At 39.5% G+C, this 23412-nt stretch overlaps 1 protein-coding gene across 1 annotated transcript in view; it reads right to left on the reverse strand.

Annotated features, from left to right (window-relative positions):
- The window catches only part of Map3k15 (mitogen-activated protein kinase kinase kinase 15), a 145434-nt gene that overhangs the window by 83443 nt on the left and 38579 nt on the right, over window positions 1-23412 (reverse strand). Inside the window, exons 4-6 of the mRNA XM_060375090.1 lie at window positions 15029-15222; window positions 13015-13183; window positions 10730-10836 (exon numbers count right to left, since the gene is read on the reverse strand). Coding sequence (XP_060231073.1) covers window positions 10730-10836; window positions 13015-13183; window positions 15029-15222 — 470 coding nt within the window. The remainder of the gene's footprint in view (window positions 1-10729; window positions 10837-13014; window positions 13184-15028; window positions 15223-23412) is intronic.

A 23412-nucleotide genomic window follows, 5' to 3' on the forward strand; every position in this document is an offset into this window, starting at 1 on the left:
ATGCATAAATAAGACCCAACAATCTTTTGCATACTATAAATACACCAAAGTCATAAAGATAGATATTGCCTGGGAATAAAGGGCTAGAAGACAGTTTTACAAGCAAATGGACCCAAGACGCAAGCAGGAGTAGCCAATTTAATATCTAATAAAATAGACTATCAACCAAAATTAATCAAAAGAAATGGGGAAGGAAACTTTATACTCATCAAAGGAAAATTCCACCAAGAAAATATCACAATTCTAAACATCTATGCCCCAAATACAAGAGCATCCACATTTGTCAATGAAACATTAATAAAACTTAAACGAAATTAACTCAAGAAAAATCAGAAGCCCTCCTGTGTGCCAAAGACAAAGGGGCCAAGAAAGAAATGAGGGAAACAATACCCTTCACAATAGCCACTAATAATATAAAGTACCTTGGTGTGACTCTAACCAAGCAAGTGAAAGTGCTGTTCAAAAAAAATTTCAAGTCTCTGAAGAAAGAAATTGAAGAAGACAGCAAAGATCTCCTATGCTCATGGATCTGTAGGATTAACATAGCGAAAATGGCCATCCTGTCAAAAGCAATCTACAAATTCAATGCAAATCCCATCAAATAACAACACAATTCTTTTTTTTTCCGTGTAAGTTTTGCTTTATTTTCCTTTTTTTATTATTTTTTATTTTTTTTATCAGTTACATTTTATTAACTCTGTATCCCAGCCGTGTCCCGATCCCTCATTCCCTCCCAGTCCCTCCCTCCCTCCCTCATCTCCACCGTGCCCCTTTCCAAGTCCACTGATAGGGGGGACCTCCTCCCCATTCATCTGATCCTGTTTTATCAGGTATCTTCAGGACTGGCTGCAAAGCCCTCCTCTGTGGCCTAACAGGACTGCTCCTCCCTTCGGGGGTGAGGAGACCAAAGAGCCAGTCATTGAGTTCCTGTTAGAAATAGTCCCTGTTCCCCTCACTTTGGGAAACCAATTGGTTACTGAGCTACCACAGGCTACATCTGAGTGGAGGTTCTAGGTTATATCCATACATGGTCCTTGGTTGAATGTCAGTCTCAGAAAAGACCCTGTGTCCAGATATATATGGTCCTTGTGGAGCTCCTATCCTTTCCCCATCAGACTAACTCCCCTTCTTTCTTATGATTCCCTGTACTCTGCCAAAGGTTTGGTCATGAGTCTTTGCTTTGAAAACACTGCTAGTTAGAGTCTTTCAGATGCTCTCAATAGACTCCTGTCATACGTTCAATGCACATCCCATCTGTCTTTCTAAATGAGGATTGATCATCTTACCCCATGTCCGCTCAATTGATTATCTTTTTTAGGTGTATAGATTTCATTATGTTTATCATATCTTATAGGTCTATATAAGTGAGTATATCCCATGTTTGTCTTTCTCCTTCTGGGATATTTCACTCAGAATGATCTTTTCTAGATCCCACCATTTGCCTGCAAATTTCATGATTTCCTCCTTTTTGATTGCTGAGTAGTATTCCATTAACACAATTCTTTAGAGACCTTAAAAGAACAATTCTCAACTTTATATGGAAAAAAAAAAAACCCAGAATTGCCAAAATGATCCTGTACATCAACAGAGCATCTGGACATATCTCCATCCCTGATCTCAAACTTTACTACAGAACAATAGTAATAAAAACTGCATGGTACAGGTATACAAAAAAAAAAATGGTGGCTCATTGGAATTGAATAGAAGACCCAGAAATAAACCCACACACCTACGGATACTTGATTTTGACAAAGAAGCCAAAACCATACAATGAAAAAAAAAAAAAAAACAAAACAAAACACACACACACAAAAACCCCAGCATCTTCAACAAATGGTACTGGTCTAACTGGATGTCTACATGTAGAAAAATGGAAATAGATCCATACTTATCACCCTGCACAAAACTAAAGTCCAAGTGGATCAAAGACCTCAATATAAAACCAGACACACTCAATCGGTTAGAAGAAAAAGTAGGGAAGAGCCATGAACTCATTGTCACAGAAGACAACTTCTTGAACAGAACACCAACAAGACAGTCTCTAAGATCAACAATCAATAAATGGGACCTCATAAAACTGAAAAGCTTCTGTAAAGCAAAGGACACTGTCCCCAGAACAAAACGACAGTCTATAGACTGGGAAATGATCTTCACCAACCCTATGTGAGACAGAGGGCTAATATGCAGAATATATAAAGAACTCAAGAAGTTAAAAAGCAACAAACCAAGTAATCCAATTAAAAAACGAGGTACAGAACTAAACAAAGAATTCTCTGTAGAGGAATATTGAATGGCAGAGAAACACTTAAAGAAATGTTCAACGTCCTTAGTCACCAGGGAAATGCAAATCAAAAGAAACCTGAGATTTCACCTTACACCCATCAGAATGGCTAAGATCAAAAACTCAAGTGACAATGCATGCTGGAGAGGATGTGGAGAAAGGGGAACCTTCCTTCATTGCTGGTGGGAATGTAAACTTGTACAACCACTTTGGAAATCAATCTGGTACTTTCTCAGATAATTAGGAATAGCGCTTCCTCAAGATTCCACCATACCACTTCTAGGCATTATATCCAAAAGAGGCTCAAATACAAAATAAAGATATTTGCTCAACCATGTTTATAGCAGCTTTATTTGTAATAGCCAGAACATAGAAACAACCCAGATGCTGCTCAATGGTAGAATCGATACAGAAATTGTGGTACATCTACACAAGGGAATTCTACTCAGCAATTAAAAACAAGGAAATCATGAAATTTGCAGGCAAATGGTTGGCAATAGAAAAGATCATCCTGAGTGAGGTATCCCAGAAGCAAAAAGACACACATGGTATCTACGCACATATAAGTGGATATTAGACATATAATATAGGATAAACATACTAAAATCTGTATACCCAAAGAAGCTAAGCAAGAAGGAGGACCCTGAGTAAGATGCTCAATCCACACTTAGAAAGGCAAATGGGATGGACAGCAGAAGAGGGAGAAAACAGGGAACAGGACAGGAGCCTACCACAGAGGGCCTCTGAAAGACTTTACCCAGTAGGGTATCCAAGCAGGTGCTGAGACTCATAGCCAAACTTTGGGCAGAGTGCAGGTTGTCTTATGAAAGAAGGGGGAGACAGAAAGAACTAGAGGGGACATGAGTTCCACAAGGAGATCAACAGAACCAAAAAATATGGACACAGGGGTCTTTTCTGAGACTGATACTCCAACTAAGAACCATGCATAGAGATAACCTAGAACCCCTGCACAGATGTACCCCATGGCAGCTCAGTCTCCAAGTGGGTTTTCTAGTAATGGGAACAGGGACTGTCTCTGACATGAACTCAGTGGCTGACTCTTTGATCACCTCCCCCTGAGGAGGGAGCAGACTTCCCAGGCCACAGAAGAAGACAATGCAAGCAGTTGAGAATAGATATGATAGGGTCAGATGGAAGGGAAGGAGGACCTCCCCTATCAGTGGACTGAGGAAGGGGCATGAGAGATGAGGAAGGGAGGGTAGTATTTGGAGGTTACAAGAGAGGGGGCTACAGCTGGGATACAAAGTGAATAAATTGTAATAAATAAAAGAAATTAAAAATCAGTATGTAAAGTGAATGAATAGATAGATAGATGAGAAAAGAAAAGAAAAGAAAGATTAGGCTGTAGGAAAGCTAAGGCATTTTCTTTTTTTTTAGATTTTTTTTATTTTTAATTTTTTTATTATTTACAGTTTATTCACTTTGTATCCCCCCTGTACCTCCCTCTCTCCTCCGCTCCTAATCCCATCCTCCCTCTTCCCTACCCATGTCCCTCTCCCAGTCCACTGAAAAGGGAGGTCCTCTTCCCCCTCCCTCTGATCCTAGTTTATCAGGTCTCATCAGGAGTGGCTGAATTGTCTTCTGTGGCCATAAGGCTGCTCCCTCTTCAGGGGGAGGTGATCAAAGAGCAGGCCAATCAGTTCATGTTCTGAGACAGTCCCTGTCCCCATTATTATGGAGGCCACTTGGATACTGAACTGCCATAGACTACCTTTGTGCAAGGATTCCAGGCCATCTCCATGAGTGGTCCTTGGATGGAGTATCAGTTTCAGAAAAGACCCCTGTGCCCAGACTTTTAGGATCTGTCGCTGTCCTTGTGGAGCTCCTGTCCTCTCCAGTTCTTATTATCTCCCACTTCTTTCATAAGATTCCTTGTACTCTGCCCAAAGTTTGGCTATGAGTCTCAGCATTTGCCTCGATACCCTGCAGGGTAGAGCCTTTCAGAGGCCCTCTGTGGTAGGCTCCTGTCCTGTTCCCTGTTTTCTCCTTCCTCCAATGTCCATCCTCTTTGCCTTTCTGAATGGGGATTGAGCATCTTAGCCAGAGTCCTCCTTCCTGATTAGCTTCCTTAGTTGTACAGATTTTAGTGTGTTTATCCTATACTATATGTCTAATATCCACTTATAAATGCGTAGATACCATGTGTGTCTTTTTGCTTCTGGGATACCTCACTCAGGATGATCTTTTCCAGTTCCCACCATCTGCCTACAAATTTAATGATTTCCTTGTTTTTTATAGCTGAGTAATATTCCATTGTGTAGATGTACCACAATTTTTGTAACCATTCCTCAACTGAGGGACATCTGGGCTGTTTCCAACTTCTGGCTATTACAAATAAAGCTGCTACAAACATGGCTGAGCAGATGTCCCTGTTGTATACTTGAGCATCTTTTGGATATATGCCTAGGAGTAGTATAGCTGAATCTTGAGGAAGCGCTATTCCTAACTGTCTGAGAAAGTGCCAGATTGATTTCCAGAGTTTACATTCCCACCAACAGTGGAGGAGGGTTCCCCTTTTCTCCACATTGTCTCCAGCTTGTGTTGTCACTTGAACTATTAATCTTAGCCATTCTGATGGGTGTAAGGTGAAATTTCAGATTTGTTTTGATTTGCGTTTCCCTGATGACTAAGGATGTTGAACATTTTTTTAAGTGTTTCTCTGCCATTTGACATTCCTCTACAGAGAATTCTGTTTCGTTCTGTACCCCATTTTTTAATTGGATTACTTGATTTGTTGCTGTTTAACTTCTTGAGTTCTTTATTTTTACTTGATATTAGCTCTCTGTCAGATAGAGGGTTGGTGAAGATTCTTTCCCAAACTGTAGGCAGTCGTTTTGTTTTGATGACAGTGTCCTTTGCTTTACAGAAGCTTTTCAATAAATGAGGTCCCATTTATTGATTGTTGCTCTTAGAGCCTGTGCTGTTGGTGTTATGTTCAGGAAGTTGTCTCCTAAACTGTGTAGCCCAGGTGGGCCTCAAACTAGTAATCTTCTTGCCTCTGCCTCCTTCAGCAAATCCTACCAGTGTGCCCCACAACAACCAGAGAGATTTTCTTAATTAGTGATTGATGGGAGTAACTAGCCACTTATGGGTGGTGCCATCTTGGGCTCTTGGCCCTGGGTTCTATAAGAAAGCAGGCTGAGCAAACCAGGGGAAGTAAGCCAGTAAACAGGACCTCTCCATGATCTTTGCTTCAGCTCCTGCCTCCAGTTTCTTCCTGTTTGAGTTCTGGCCCTGACTCCCTTTGATCATGAACAGTGATATGAAAGTATAAGCTTAATAAACCCTTTCCTCTCCAACTTGCTTTTCCTTTCTTTCTTTCTTTCTTTCTTTCTTTCTTTCTTTCTTTCTTTCTTTCTTTCTTTCTTTCTTTCTTTTTTTTTTGTCACGGTGTTCACTGAAGGAACAGAAACCCTAACCAAGACACCATATTTATCTATCATGAAGCATCAATGTTGTTTCTTTGGCTAGTCTCCCATAGCCTAAAAGAGACCAACAATACATTTTACTTTTCTTCCTTTTTTTTTTTCATTTTTTTTGAGACAGGGTTTCTTGGTGTATCCCTGACTGTCCTTGAACTAGCTCTGTAAATGAGGCTGGCTTTGAATTCACAGAGATAAAACTGCCTCTGCCCAGCCCCTGCCCCACCCCCTTGCTGGTATCAAAGGTGTGCACCACCACTGCTTGGCAATACCTTTTCAGGTATGTGATCCCATTCTCTATGCTTAACCTTGCTTTCACATATATATTTATATCTTGCTTTCACTTATATCTTGTGTTTTGGTTGCACTGAACATTACTTTGATGTACCTTGTACCAAAAAGAATTCTCTACTCACATTCCCGCAGAATGAAATGGTCTTTCTCTGTCCTCAACATCTTACCTCTCCCACACATGATATAACTCTTCAAAACTTAGACAAGAAAATACAGAGAAGTTTTTCTACCCCCAAACAAAATAACTCCCTACCTCTGCTATACTTCTGTATCACTTTGGACAGCACTTCATTAAACCACCTATTTCCCTGAACTATCAGGATGCCAATCTCTCTCTCTCTCTCTCTCTCTCTCTCTCTCTCTCTCTCTCCTTCTTTCTGTTGTGTGGGAGCCCATGGAATGGTGAGACTCATGTAGGAAGGTACATTGTCTCCCCCCATCTAGAGCATGGACCCATGGCAGGGCTCTTCCAGCCTGCTGCCTAAACCAAGGAAGGCAGGTATCTCTTTCAATCTTCCTCTGTCCCTCCCTTCTCTCTCTCTCTCTCTCTCTCTCTCTCTCTCTCTCTCTCTCTCTCTCTTCTGTCTTTCATTTTTTGAGATAGCCTCATTATGTAGACCTCCGTGGCCTAGAACTTGCTATATAGACCAGGGTGGCCTTGAACTCTTAGAGATCTGCCTGTCCCGCCTCTAGAACTCAGGGAATAAAGGTGTGCACTGCCATGCCTGGACTTTTAGGATTATTTTACATGTCTAATATCATAGTTAGAATATATGTCTCTTCCTAAAATTCAATGAAAATGAAGGGACAACTTACCCAAATTTATGGGACACAATGAAAGCAGTGCTAAGAGGAAAGTTCATAGCACTAAGTGCCTTCAGAAAGAAGTTTGAGATATCTCATAGAAGCAACTTAACAGCACACCTGAAAGTCCTAGGAAAAAAAGTAGATACACCCAAGAGGAATAGAAAGTTGGAAATCATCAAACTTAGGGCTGAAACCAATAAGTTAGAAACAAATAAAACAATTCAAAGAATCAATGAAATCAAGAGCTGTTTCTTTGAGAAAATCAACAAGATAGACAATCTGATAACCAAATTAACTAAAAGGCAGAGAGATACTATCCAAATCAGCAAAATCAGAAAGGAAACGGGAGACATAACTACAAACACTGCGGAAATTCAAAGAATCGTTAGATCTTACTTCAAAAGCCTATACACCACAAAATCTGATAATCTAAATAAAATGGAAAATTTTCTTGATAGATTCCATTTACCAAAGCTAAACCAAGACCAGGTAAATAGATTAAACAGTCCTATATCCCCCAAGGAAATATAAACAGTCCTCAGAACTCTCCATCTCTCCATGCAAAAAAAAAAAAAAAAAGCCCAGGGCCTGATGGTTACATCACAGAATTCTACCAGACCTTCAAAGAAGAGCTGATGCCAAATCTCTTCAAACGATTCCACAATATAGAGACAGAAGGAACATTGTCAAACTCATTCTATGAGGCCACAGTCACCTTGATACCTAAACCACACAAAGACCCAACAAATAGGGAGAATATCAGATGTACCTCTCTTATAAACTTTGACGCAAAAATACTCAATAAAATACTGGCAAAATGAATGCAAGAACACATAAAAGATATAATACACCATGACCAGTATGTTTTATCCCAGACATGCAGGGGTGGTTCAATATACGGAAATCCGTCAATGTAATACCATATCAACAAACTGATGGAAAAACAAAACAAAGCAAAACAAAACACACACACACACACTCATCTCCTTAGATGTTAGAAAAGCATTTGACAAAATCCAACACCCATTCATGCTTAGTTTTGGAGAGATCAGGGACACAAGGCACATACCTAAACATAGTAAAGACAATATACAGCAAGCTTATAGACAGCATCAAACTAAATGGAGAGAAACTTAAATCAATCCCACTGAAATGAGGAACATGAGGGACAAGGCAAGGTTGCCTACACTCTCATATCTCTTAAAAATAGGACTTGAAGACCTAGTTAGAGTAGGAAATCAAGGGAATACACAATGGAAAGGAAGAAGTCAAAATATTACTATTTGCAGATGATATGATAGTGATGATGATATGATGATAGTGCAGATGATATGATATGAATGACCCCAAAAATTCTACCAGGGAATTCCTGCCTCTGATAAATGCCTTCAGCAAAGTGGCTGGATAAAAACTAACTCAAAAAAAAAAAAAATCAGTAGCCCTGCTGTATTCAAAAGAGAAAAAGGGCGATAAAGAAATTAGAGAAACAACACCCTTTACAATAGCCACAAATACCTTGGTGCAACTCTAACCAAGCATGTGAAAGACCTGTTTGAAAAAAGCTTCATGTCTCTGAAGAAAGAAATTGAAAAAGATATCAGAAGGTGGAAAGATCTCCCATGCTCATGGATCAGTAGGATTAACATAGTAAAAATGGCCATCCTGCCAAAAGCAATCTACAAAGCTAGTGCAATTCCCATTAAAATACCAACACGATTTCTTACAGAACTTGAAAGAACAATTTTCAGTTTCATACGAAAAAAAAATCCCCAGAATTGGTAAAACACCCCTGTACAATAACATATCTTCTAGAGTTATCTCCATCCCAGATCTCAAACTGTACTATAGAGCAACAGTAATAAAAACTGCATGGTAAAAGCATAGAAATAGAATGATAGGTCAGTGGAATAGAGTAGAAGCCCCGGAGAGAAACCCACACACCTACAGATAACTGATTTTTGACAAAGAAGCCAAAACCATACAATGAAAAAAAAAAAAAAGATAGCATCTTCAACAAATGGTGCTGGTCTAACTGGATGTCTACATGTAGAAAAACGCAAATAGATCCATATTTCTCACCCTGCACAAAACTAAAGTATAAGTGGATCAAAGACCTCAACATGAAACCAGACACACTATACCTGTTAGAAGAAAAAGTGGAGAAGATCCTTGAACTCATTGGCACAAGAGTCAACTCCCTGAACAGAACACCAAAGCATAGGCTCAAGATCAACAATGGGACCTCAGGAAACTGAAAAGCTTCTATAAAGCAAAAGGACACTGTTGTTAGAATAAAATGATGGCCTACAGATTGAGAAAGGATTTTCACCAATTCTATAGCTGCCAGGGAACTAATATCCAGAATATAAAAGGAACTTAAGAACTTAAACACCAAAGAAGACAAGTAATCCAATTAAAATGGGGTACAGAGCTAAACAGAGAATTTTCAATAGAGTTATACTGTAGGGCAGAGAAACACTTAAAGAAATGTTTAACTAATGTCCTTAGTCATCTGGGAGATGCAAATCCAAACTACCCTGGGATTTCACCTTACACCCATCAGAATGGCTAAGATCAAAAACTCAAGTGACAACACATGCTGGAGAGGCTGTGGAGAAAGGGGAATCCTCCTCTATTGCAGGTGGGAATGTAAACTTTCACAACCACATTGGAAATCAACCTGGCACTCTCTCAGAGAATTAGGGATAATAGTACCTCAAGATCCAGCTATACCATTCTTAGGCATATATCCAAAATATGTTCAACTATACATCAAAGACATTTGCTCAACCATGTTCACAGCAGTTCTGTTCGAAATAGCCAGAAGCTGGAGACCACCTAGATATACCTCAATGGAGGAATGGATACAGAAATTGTAGTACATTTACACAATGGAATACTACTCAGCTATTAAAAAAAAGGAAATCATGCAATTTGTAGGCAAATGGTGGAAACTAGAAAAGATCACCTTGGGTGAGGTAACCCAGAAGCAGAAAGATACACAGAAAGATACATGGCATATACTCACTCATAGGTGGATATTAGCCATATAATATAGGATAAATATACTAAAATCTATACTCCTGAAGAAGCTAAACAACAAGGAAGACCCTAGGGAAGATGATCAATCCTCATTCAGAAGGACAAACACAATAGACATCGGAAACAGGAGAAGACAGGGAACAGGACAGGAGCCTACCACAGTCAGCTTTTGAAAGACTCTACTGATCGAAATTATCGAATTAGAGGCTGAGACTCATAGCCAAACTTTGAGTAGAATGCAAGTAAGTCTTATGAAAGAAGGGGGAGATAGAAAGACCTGGAGGGGACAGGAGCTCCAAAAGGAGACCAACAGAGCCATAAAAACAAGAGCCCTGGGGATCCTGAAGAAAATGATACCCCAACCAAGGATAATGCATGGTGAAGGATGTAAAACCCTGACTCAGCTATAGCCCATAGACTCAATCTCTAAGTGGGGTCCCTGGTAAGGAGAACAAGACTCTCTCTGGCATGAACTCAGTGGCAGCCTCTCTGATCACTGCCTCCTTGGGGGAGCAGCCTTGCCAGGCCACAGAGGAAGACAATGCAGCCACTTCTGATGAGACCTGATAGGCTAGGGTCAGAGGGAAAGGGAGGAGGTTCTTCTCTATCAGTGGACTGGGGAGGGGCATATGGGAAGGAGATTGGAAGGAGACCCAGACGGAATACAAATTGAATAAATTGTAATAAATCATAATAATAAAAAATATTTTAAAAAGAATGTCTCAAAGGTAAAGCATCTATTATATTGTCATACCTTTGGAAGTTAGCATATGATGTGGTTCATATCTGGTGAATGCTGAAAAGACAACAGAAGAATTTAACAGGTCACATGTTCCCAAACCCTATACACAGTCATTCTTACCTATTCAGTGCAAATGCATAGTGGAATTTAATGTTGTGCTGATCAGCCAAATCACACGTAGGCAGCATCTTCAGTGTTTCTACCAGCTTGACCATTGCATCATAGTCCTGTTGGTAAAAGGTCTCAGAGAGTGACAGAGACAGGAAACAGCTCTTCAGAGATTTTTCTGAATAGTTATAAACCTATGACAGCCTCCAAATTTAATGATAAACCTTTTTTTGCAAATATTTATTGAAGTTAATTGCAGTCTTGAAAAGTACAGAGAAAAATATATCAGAAATATGAGATATATATATATATATATGAGACAGAGGAGGAATTCCTGCTACCAAAGGGCACAAAAAGTTCAACAGAAAAATTGTTACAAAAACAAGGGGCAAGTGAGCCTAGGAACAGGAAAAAGATGTGTTGAATGTGGGAGGGTTAACACCAGCAGCAGAACTGTGGTAAAATGAGTTAAGAGAAGTATGAGAAAATGTAGTCACTTCCCCATGAAAAAGGAGAAAATATATGAAGCGTGCATACTTTGCCTAAATCAATCAAATTACTCTAAGTTAGAATTTCTCGGCTGCAGCATTGGTGATAATCTGGGCCTAAATGTCTGCTCTGCTGTCTTATAGATTGTTGGATGGGTAGCTGCATCCCCCTAGAAGACACAAGTACTCCTGCCCCACAAGTCAGTTTTGACAAATATAATGTGTGTCCAGGCAGTGCCAAATACCCCCAAGGCTGAGAATTTCTTTTCCAAATGCTACATACGTCACCCTGGAGGTTAAATTGCTACCAACTGTGGTTCTGCTGGGTTCCATTTTACCAGTGCCACCAACAATTACCCTGTACCCAGGCTTAGAACTACTGGTATTGGCCAAAGTCAGCAGAGAGGATCTTGATACAGAAATCTGTATGAACTTAGTGTTGCTGTCTCAGAAAGGAGAAGACTATCCCTAGAACCTTCCAGCGCTTCTTTGAGCCCAAGTGTTCTAGCAATGGAAATTAAGAATGAAGGCATTCAGGAAGGGAAGGGCAGAAGAAAGGCAACAACTCAGAGGAATATTGCAAGAGTAGCGTATAACTTCCCCAATGCAGTGGTTATATAAGCACATAGGGAAGGAAGAGCAGGGACATCTGGAGTTCAAAGTCTTCGTCACTTACATGGCAAGTCCAAGACTCAATGGGCTACACCAGAGCCTGTCTCCAAATAACAACAATAAAACCCAAAAGAAATACTTCAAGAAATCTCAATCACATTTTCTTCTTGCATAATACCACCTGTTATTAAAAGCAGGTAGCTATCTTTGTCACTCAGGCCATGGGTTCCTTAGCCCTGACTCTGCTCTTGGTCCAGATCATAAACGGATGTCTCCATCATTCATTCAGATTTACAGAAATGTCACCAACAACGTCTAGCGTAGCTTTGTGGTATTATACAAGTAAAGCATATTATCCTTTGCATCTCCAGAAGGAAGAGATGCAAGATACTCTTAAAACTAGTTTAATTTAGAAAAGAAATCCTCAGTTTCCTTCATAGTTCCACAGCTCATAATCTTCAAGCTTCCCAGTAACTTCTGATGCCTACCTTGAACTAACCATCTCCATTCCCTCGTTCCTTAACATAGTCCACTTACAGCTCCTCTCACTGATGAGTGGTGGTAAAAAGAGAAAGGTATGACAAAGGCATGAAAAAAAATGCCTGAGAGTTGCAAACAAAGGCAATGAAGCTACTAGTCAGCCTGTCTGAATCTTGACTTTACCACACTCTGTGAATTTGAGCAGGTTACTTAATTTCTCTGTGTCTCTAATTCCTTCATTTAAAATTAAAATAGGAACAATAAGAGCAAACCTGAACAATAGGGTTAAGAGGACTTACTGAATCAGGATTTACAAAGGTTTGGAGGATTGCCTAGAATATGTATTACATATAATGTATATATCATATATAGGAATATATAACATATTGCCTAGAATATGTATCCATGTATAAAATAAATATATATGTGTATGTATGTGCATATATATATATATATATACACACACATATATATCTTAGTTTTTTTTGAGCAGTTCAATACAATAGGACCTCTTGTTGGGGTGTTCACTCCAGCTCTAATATACCAAAATTATCTCTAAAATATCCATAATAGCCCATCAGCAGGTCACATACCTATTTAGATAGGGAAGCTTCTTCATCACACCCTTATGTAAGCAAGCATATTATGTATGAGGAATTCTTCTTGACAAAAAAAAAATTGAGTGATATGCTAGTCTCACCTGAACATACTTCATACCTGGATATCACGGTAGGACAGAAGTAAGTTAATGATGATGTCCGATGTCAGAACCTCAATGTTATCCATGCGGAATTTGATCCGAGTCAACTCTTTTGCCAGTTCATCACCCTGGTATTTCTTTCTGGCTTTACGAATGTCATTTAACAAGGTTTCTTTGTAATAAGCACTGAAGAAGGAACAAAAACTCTGATCATATACATGAATCCAGGACTCTTTTGAGTGCTCAAACATGGTTCTCAGTAACACAGAGGGACCTTGGTCATTCCTGAGGCTTCTTATACCACTAAACATAAGATAATGCCTATCCTTTTTATATACTTCAGCAATAAACTAGTAAGTGATAATATAATTCAGTTTATTACAACCTTAAAAGTATCTCAAAAGCTGAAGTTTCAGTCTACAGAATTTTCAATACAACCCCCTGATAATTACACACACACACACACACACACACACACACACACACACAGCAAACAAGTTTACCTGATTATTTAATTTCCTCCTCTATAAACAGATTATCTAAAGCCAAACAAAACTCCAAAAGACATGAAACCTAGGTAAATTCATTTTAGAGACATTCTCTTGAAACCTAGGTAAATTCATTTTAGAGACAGTCTCATCTACGAAGTGTTCCAAGTTAGTAGTCATGAAGCTGTTCCAGGTGAAGAAGAAAAACTATTATTGTACCTCTGATCAGTCCAACAATAGATACACAGAAGACATGCCACGAAGATTATAGACAACTCTACCTTTCACCCTTAGATTTTCTTGTTATATTTTTTTCTGCAAAATGTTTTCTAACATAAAATAAAAATTCTCTTGTGAGCACATAAACAAGAGAATATGTAAAAAGCATAAAGACATGAATGCTCTGTCAGATTCAATGTATATACCTCTTTTTTAGACCTAAAATATGTTATTAGGAAAGGTTTTTCCCTAAATGTCACTAACATCTTTCTTCTGAAGTAAAACAATGGATAGTGAGGTGTTGAGGAAACCCTTATTTGTTTTCTGCTGCTGCACCTGGATTTTGAGAATTCTTTCCCACTAAAGTCTGTACCCCAGAAAGGGTAACAGAACAGAAAAGATGAGAGGATGTTAATAAATGTAACTTTCATGCCAGTACTTTAATGGGACCCTCCATAGTTCAGGGAGCCATGATGTGAGCCAAAGTGGGACATGAAGTCCTTGACATTTCTTTACAAGTCAGTTCTGCAAATCTTTAGGATTTTCATTGATTTTGGAAGAACAAATTCTTCTGATGACACAACTAACAGGAATAAATCCTTTAAGTTGGCTGTGAGCAAGACAACAGGGCTCTTCTAGTTAAGAATCCTTTCCTGCCCTCAACTTTCCATTAACATCACCGGGGGAGTTCATTGAGCACAAAGGACCAAGTACAGCAAGTTACTTCTCCAAGGTGATCAATTCATACTCAAACCTGTCCACCTCTGAGTGGATACCATTCCCCATGATGAAAATCAAAGGACAACATGTCACAGGACATCCTGAGGTCAGGTTGGCAGAAGCCTGACTCAGTGAATGCGCACAACAAGAACTTAAGGTTAGAATGACCTTGCTCTGGCATTTGAGGACCTGAGTAACCTGAGTATAAAGTTTGTTCACAAACTACATGAAAGCACAGGATCTTGTTGAGTTGGTAACGATCATTAAAAACAATCACGGGGTTAAGATCCCTGTTTTCTAACACGGAAAAGAGGAATAGAGAAGAGTTACATATCAAGATCACATATGGAACCACGGCTAGCCTCAGGCCCAATTCTGATCATGTGAACTTCAGTCTGCTTCTCTTCTGGCTTCATCTCAGGAACTCAGATTAGCGAGGCACTAAGAGAGCAAAGATGGATTCCAGGACGATTAAGTGGATAATCAGTGAGCCCTATTCTCTGGGCATCCTGGGCACTTCAAAGGAAATCTTATACCACCCCCCTGAAAGTAGAGGGACATTTCTGCAAGACTCCCATGATTTTTAGTGGCTGACAGAAATTACCATGATGTTACACGGATGTCCTTAAGGAGGCTAGTGAACCTGTCCACCAGGAGCATGCACAGTGGGCCCAGGATTGTGTCCCAGTTTGGCTGCATGTACTCTGAGGCTCTCCTTTGGGCATCGCTCTCGCAGCACAAATAATCACCACGTGGTGTCACAGTGTAGGGGATGAAATAGTAATTTCCACTAGATGCCTGTAAAAGTTAAAGAAAAGAGTTTCAGAAAGCAGCCGATACAGAAGCACAGCAATGGCGCTGAGCAGCCCAACCTGGTATGACTGGGAAGGAGAGGATGTACAATATGGATAACACTTTGTGTGATATCACTGAAAATCTATTAGGCTCAGAGCAGAAAACCACACAATTTCAAAATTACTACCATCTGTCTATGTCTTGGTATTTCACTATCAAAAAAAAATATTAGAGTTTTACGTTTTAGAAGCTATGTAAGTTTATTACCTGTCTTCCAAACCATAAGAAACCTGGACTCCTCAATAACCAAAGATTATAAAGTAGCATGTTGGGCTTTAGGATATATTAAAAATACACACTGATGATTTAATATAGGTGCTATTAACTAAATAAAAACAGTTTTACAAGCAGCACCTAGTAATGCATATGATTACTTTCAAAGATTTTATGGAAAATATCTCTTGAAATATTTCATACCATTAAGCAATGCTTATTTAAAGCAAATTCTTTGTTCTATAGAATAATTATAGTTGACTAAATCGTGATCTTTTGAAAAGCATACATGTTACCTTTAAAGGACATTAACTCAATACTCAATTTTTAGCACACTGAAGGCTAAAAGTACATTTTATATGACATTCTTATAGTCAATCAACTTTATTGCTATAAACACACACACACACACACACACACACACATATATAAGCATCAAATATATTTGCCATAAATATATAATAAACAGGATGGAGGACAAGGGCCTGACTTGGAAAACTCTTTTGAAAATAACTAGAGGTTGTGCCAAAAGTAGTTTACATCTTGTTGAATTGTTGGCCAAGGGCCTACCACAGATCACCCCAGGAGGTTGTCAAGGATACTGGTTGCTCTCCATAACCAGATAGGAAGTCCATAATTGCTGAAGACAAAACTTACTTATGTCACCAAAAATGGAGAAGTCAAGCTGGTACCCAACTAAACACTTATTGACCAGTATTTAAGCTGCTGGAAGTTACTCTGCATGGTACCAGAGGAGAAAAGTAAGCATCAGTGTCACCCAGCTGTAAGCCCTACATCTTATAACAGTGACTTGCCTGGAAAATATGCTGGTTCAATGGTGGCATAAATGTCACGGGTGTAACCAACTACTTTTTTGACTGGATTTAAGTCCTGGTCCATGACATGGAACCCCTACTGGACACTGTTAAAGTGGCCAACAACATGAGACTACATTAGTCATGGGTCTAGGGAAAAACCTAATGTTGTTACGCTGCTAAAGAGACATAGCAATAAAATGATTCCTAATGACATACTGCTATGCCAATAGATCAATGTCTCACTCAACCCTCATCAGAGAAGATTCTTTTTGTAGTAGATGGGACTACCACAGAGACCCACAACTGAACAGTGTGTAGAAAGTGAGAGACTTTGGAGCACCCCAGTTCTAACGGGGATATCTTTATCAAACCCCTACTAATCAAGGCTCAGGACCCAGAAGAGGAGGCAAAAAAGATTATAAGAGCCAGAGGTGGTAGATGACTCCAAGAAAACAGTGACTTCCTGACACAACAGAACTAATATGAATTTGCAGAGACAGTGACAGCAAGCATAGGACCTACACAGGTTCAAGACAGACAGGGCCCAAGAGTACTGAGAGATTTCTGAACAAAGGGTCACACCCTAACCAAGAAGTTATTTGAAACTGATACCAACTGGCAAAGAGCAAGTCAATTTCCTTTAATAGTGTATCACTGAGTATATCAACCACACTCCACAGCAGGCTGAATAACTAGGAGTAACTGGCCAACACAAAATGAATTCCATACAGGCAGGCATGGTGGCTCACACCTTTAATCCCAGCACTCGGGGGGTCAGGGCGGGCAAAGGCAAGTGGATCTCTTTGAGTTCAGGACAGCCAAGGCTACACAGAAAAAAACCTGTCTCAAAAAAAACAAAAACAAAACAAAAACAACATAATGAACTCCATGTGTTGTTTTGTAGGGTTTTGGTTAGGTTTTGTCTTATTTGTTTTTTGTTTAGATTTTTGAGGGGAGAGTAAGCAAGAAAGAACTTAGGAAGCTGGGTGAGGAGGAAAAAAAAGAGATCTGAGAGGAGTTGGGGGGAAGAGATTATCAAAATATATTGTTTGAAAAATGTAAATAAATAAAAAATAAAAACTTATGTATGATTGAGTAAAGGGCCAAAAGAAAATGCTAGAGTTTAGCTGAATGCAAATGTAACAGGAACTAAGACTGAATAGGGCTGATCAGGGAGCTGATGCCACTCCAGGTTCTACCAGAAATACCTAGAAAGGAAAGCTTCTCAGTGTTTTCTGGGTTAGTTAGATGACATTTAGACCACTGTCCTCAACTGCAAATCAGACTATCACTAAGCTGCACATAATTCATTTGAGACTAAGTTTCAAATAGCCCATGCTGGCCTCAAACCTACAATGTCTTCAAGAGGACATCAAATTCCTGGAACTTCCTGTTTCCATTTATCAACTCCTGAGATTACAGGCATGTTCATATAGTCAATGTTTTGGTTAAACTTTCAGAAAAAAAAAAGTAGCTTAAAATTTTAGATCTATCGCAATTATCCCATAAACTAGGTTTGGTGTGGTTTGCCTGTAATCTTAGCACTTTGGAGAAAAGAGGCTGGGGATCAGAAGTTCAAGATTATCCCCAACTCTTTACCATGTTCAAGGCTAACCTAACATACAAAGAGACCAAATCTATGAAAAAAAAATTTAGACCTTAAACCCCGATATCTCAACTTAAATTTTGAAAGAATTTATATGGTACAAGGAACCATTCATCTGACTTCTTCCAATTATCTAAAAAAAAAAAAAAAAAAATAGTTCTTAAACTAAAGTAAAAGAGGTATCCAGGAAGTTGCACATAGTGAAGACATAAGATCAGAAAGTACTTTGTGGGGATGGGAAGATGGCTCATTCAGCTCAGTGCCTGCTGCAAAAGCGTGAGGACCTCCCTTGAGATCTAGAACGCTCAAATAAAAGCCAGGCCTGGGGCTTGTTCATAATCCTAGTGCTGAGGGCTGTGAGCAGGCAGATCCCTAAAGCTTGGTGGACAGCCAGCCTAGGTAAACAGATGATCTCCCGGTTAACTGAGAGACTCTCAGAGAACAATGAGAAGAGCACTTGAAAACAGCTGCCATCAACCTGATAGCACCTGTGTGAACACCCACATAAACATGTGCACACCACCACATGTTAACATGGTTAACTTTTCACGCACACTGTGTGTGCCCAAATGGGACATCAAATAGCGGGTAAGATGCCTTTTAAATTAAAAATGAATGTATTGCAGAGAAAACTGCCATCATATCATGGTCTAAGATAAAGTGGAAAACTTGAGAAATTTACAACTTATAATCTGATTTACGGAAGTATAGGTAGCATTCTTGTCTCTCTTTTATTTTAAAGTATATTTTAGATGTCCTGAAATTCTCCTTTTGTCCTCTGTTGGGCTCTGCCATGTCACATTTTGAATCTTAAAATAATCTATTAAAAACAATTACCAACATGGTCTCACCAAAACACATTTCAAACTAGGTGAATTTTATCTTGGGAACCAGAGGACCAGCAATTTTAGATCTGCAGAACTTCAAGGATCTGTCGCAGCTACTGTACTCAGTTATAGGAGTGAAGAAGCTGACACAGACCAGCAACAAACATGGAGGAGGGACCACGTACCAGTGTAATTTTATGTATGGACACAAATTCAAATTCCATATTTGTGTATGTCATGAATTAATTTTCTTATTTCCACATATTTTTTCAGAATGTTTAAAATACCTATCCGTGGGTCTGGAGAGACTGCTCAGTGGTTAAGAGCACTGACTGTTCTTGAAGAAAACCTAGGGTCAGTTCCCAGCATGCACATGGCAATTCATAATCACCCATAACTTCAATTCCAAGGGATCCAACACCTTCTTCTGGCTTCTGTGGGCACCAGACATGCCACATACATGCAGGCCAGTACTCTTACACATGAAAAAAAATAAAATATTTTAAAGAATTCTTAAATCAGAGGCCATAGAAAAATAAGGAATAGGTCTAGTTTGCCTCATACTAAGTCTTCAGGGGCTCCATTATTCATGACCATAAGGTTGATTCAGAATAATTACCTGCTGTAAAACAGAAGCTGGTAACCATCCCTGAGGGTACCAGCTATTGGCTGGCATTAAAGGCCTCAAAACCTAAGAGCCAATGTCGTAAACAGAGGTGCAAAAGCTAGTGAGTGTGTGAATAATGACTTCAAAAACGTGGCTCATAACTTCACTAGCACCAAGAATTGCCTATACCCAAATAATGAAAGACACTTCCCTCTCTGTAATACTTTGAAGTTCTCAGAAAGTAAATTGCTAAGCAAACTAAGGTTTCAGCAAGTCAGAGACATTTTTCCCTCATCAATTCCAGAAAATCCATGTTGCTAAAGAAAATTAAAGTTAATGGCATTTGCATTTTTCAAGTTGAATTGTTTTTTTTTTTTTTTTTTTTTTGACCTGAAACAGATGGTTATGGTAAAGGCTTTCCAATTTCAAACCAAAGGAGGAAAACGCCAAATGCATTGGTGACTACAGAAGGTAAAATGTGTTTCAAGAATTATAGCTTATTTTAAGGGTATTTGTGTCAAACAAGCACCTTAGAAACAGAAAATTTACCATAACTGATTAAATCCCTGTTTTAAAATCATTTAAAGTTTCTGTAAGACTTCCTAAGGACATATAACAAATGGAAAAATAACACTGTTCAGGAAATGTCACTAAATAGTCTAAATAGTGAAAAATAAGAAAAGTAAAATTTTAAAGCATCAAGTGACAGAATTCTTAGTGTAGCCAAGAAGATGGGATTCTCTCTAGTTCTTGAGTCCAGCATGATACCATGGCCTGGTGTTGTTGGTGCTCCATTCCTATCAAGCGTGATCAAAAGAATCAGGGCTTCCCTTTTCCTTCCAGCACATTTTTTTTAAATAAGGCAGAAGCTCTATCCTAGGCAACAAGAACAACAAATATCTCCTGACTGCCTTTGCCCCTGCTCACTCCGACGGTGAAGATTCCATGCCAGGATATACAACCCAAGAAGACCCAGCGCTGCCACCTCGACCCCTTGCATCACTCATGGAACAACTTATCAGCACAAGAGAGCTTACTGCCTCCATTGCCTGCTCCAGAGCATCAGTAGAGCTTAGGGCCCGAGGAAGTGGCTGTAAACACAGCTTTGCAGCTGTCATTAAGGAGCTGACTTTATGTGTAATGCAACACGGGGAATTTTCAAGTCTATGAGCAATGTTAAAAAAGAGAGATTGGTGGCAAACAGCTAAGAGGAGCCTGATAGCACTATAACAGCAGTAACTGAAAGGTAGATCACTTGCAAATTTTTAAGCTACAGAAAGAGACAGCTAAAAGAAGCTTTCCTTGGGTTAGAACAGGCTTTAAAAACTGGGTTTGTACTGGCATAAAAATAGGCTGGTGGATCAATGGAACTGAACAGAAGACCCAGAAATTAACCCACACACTTATGGACAACTGATTTTTGACAAAGATTCCAAAACCATACAATGGAAAAAAAGATAGCATCTTCAACAAATGGTGCTGGTCTAACTGGATATATACATGTAGAAAAATGCAAATAGATCCATATTTATCATTCTGCACAAAACTAAAGTCCAAGTGGATCAAAGACCTCAACATAAAATCAGACACACTAAATCTGTTAGAAGAAAAAGTGGGAAATAGCCTTGAACTCATTGGCACAGGAGACAACTTCCTGAACAGGACACCAACAGCACAGGTTCTAAGATCAACAATCAATAAATGAGACCTCACAAAACTAAAAATCTTCTGCAAAGCAAAGGACACTGTCATCAGAACAAAATGACTGTCTACAGATTGGGAAAGATTCTTCACCAACCCTGTATCTGAGAGAGGGCTAATATACAGAAAATATAAAGAACTCAAGAAGTTAAAAAAGCAAAAAATCAAGTAATCAAATTTAAAAAATTGGATAATTATACTAACATCTGTACACCTAAAGAAGCTAATCAAGAAGGAGGACCTGGGTAAGAGGATCATTCTTAGAAAGACAAACGGGATTGACATTGGAAGAAGGAGAAAACAGGAAACAGGACAGGAGCCTACCACAGAGGGCCTCTGAAAGACTCTACCCAGCAGTGTATCAAAGCAGATGCTGAGACTCATAACCAAAGTTTGTGCAGAATGCAGGGAATCTTATAAAAGAAGGGGGAGATATTAAGATCTGGAGAGGACAGAAGCTCCACAAGCAGAGCAACAGAACCAAAATATCAGGGCACAGGGGTCTTTTCTGATACTGATACTCCAACCAAGGACCATTCATGGATATTACCTAGAACCCCTGCTCAGATGTAGCCCATGGCAGTTCAGTATCCTAGTGGGTTTCCTAGTAAGAGCAGCCTTTCCAGGCCACAGAGGAGGACAATGCAGCCAGTCTTGATGAGACCTGATAAACTAATATCAGATGGAAGGGGAGGAGAAATTTCCCAATCAGTGGACTTGGAGAGGAGCATGGGAGAAGCTCCGGGAGGGAGGGTGTTCTTGGGAGGGAATGAGAGAGGGGGCTACAGCTGGGATTCAAAGTGAATAAACCGTAATTAATATAAAAAGTAAAAATTTAATTAAAATGGAGTACAGAGCTAAACAGAGAATTCTCAATAGAAGAATATCGAATGGCAGAGAAACAGTTGAAGAAATGCTCAATGTCCTTAATCATCATGGAATGCAAATCAAAACAATCCTGAGATTTTACCTTATACCCATCAGAATGGCTAAGATCAAAAACTCAAGTAACAACACATGCTGGAGAAGATGTGGAGAAAGGGGGACCCTCCTTCATTGCTGGTTGGAATTTAAACTTGCACAACCACTTTGGAAATCAATCTGGCATTTCCTCAGACAATTAGGAATAGCGCTTCCTCAAGGTGCAGCTATACCACACCTAGGTACATATTCAAAAGATGCTCAAGTACACAACAAGGACATTTGTTCAACCATGTTTTTAGCAGCTTTATTTGTAATAGCCAGAAGCTGGAAACAAAGGAATGGATACAGAAATTGTGGTACATTTACACAATGGGCTACTACTCAGCTGAAAGAAAGAAAGAAAGAAAGAAAGAAAGAAAGAAAGAAAGAAAGAAAGAAAGAAAGAAAGAAAGAAAGAAAGAAAATCGTGAAATTTGCTTGCAAATGGTTGGAACTAGAAAAGATGATCCTGATTGATGAATCCCCAAAACAGAAAGACACATACTGTATACACTCACTTATAAGTGGATACTAGATATATAATATAGGATAAACATACTAAAATCTGTACACCTAAAGAAGCTAAGTAAAGAGAAGGACCCTGGGTTAGATGATCACTCTTCACTCAGAAACGCAAATGGGATGGACATCAGAAGAAGGAGAAAACAGGGAACAGGACAGGAGCCTACCACAGAGGGACTCTGAAAGACTCTGCCCAACAGGGTATCAAAGCAGATGCTGAGGCTCATAGCCAAACTTTGGGCAGAATGCAGGGATTCTTATGAAAGAAGGGGGAGATAGAAAGACATAGAGGGGACAGGAGCTCCACAAGGAGAGCAACAGAACCAAAAAATCTGGACCCAGGGGTCTTTTCTGAGACTGATATGCCAACCAAGGACCAGGCCTAGAACCCCTCCACAGAAGTAGCCCATGGCAGCTCAGTGTCCCAGTGGTTTTCCCTACTAATGGGAACAGGGGTTGTCTCTGACATGAACTCAGTGGCTGGCTCTTTGATCACCTACCCCTGAGTGGGGAGCAGCCTTACCAGGCCACAGAGAAAGATAATGCAAGCAGTCCTGATGAGACCTGTTAGGCTAGGGTCAGAGGGAAGGGGAGGACGACCTCTACTATCAGTGTCTTGGGGAGGTTCACTGGCAGACATGAGGGAAGAAGAGTGGGAGTGGGAGGGGATGAAGTAAAGGGCTACAGCTGAGATACAAAGTGAATGAACTGTAATTTATAAAAAAATTAATTAATTAAAAAAAGAACTGGACTTGTGGCTGAAGGCAGTGGAAGATGGCGGTGGAGATGAGGTGTTTTCAAGAGACATGATTCTATATTGATGGTTGAAATTTTACAACAGAAGGAACTTTGGAGCCTAGATTCTTCAAATACTCA

This window comes from Meriones unguiculatus, chromosome X, assembly GCF_030254825.1.
Source record: "Meriones unguiculatus strain TT.TT164.6M chromosome X, Bangor_MerUng_6.1, whole genome shotgun sequence".
In the NCBI taxonomy this organism is placed as follows: domain Eukaryota; kingdom Metazoa; phylum Chordata; class Mammalia; order Rodentia; family Muridae; genus Meriones; species Meriones unguiculatus.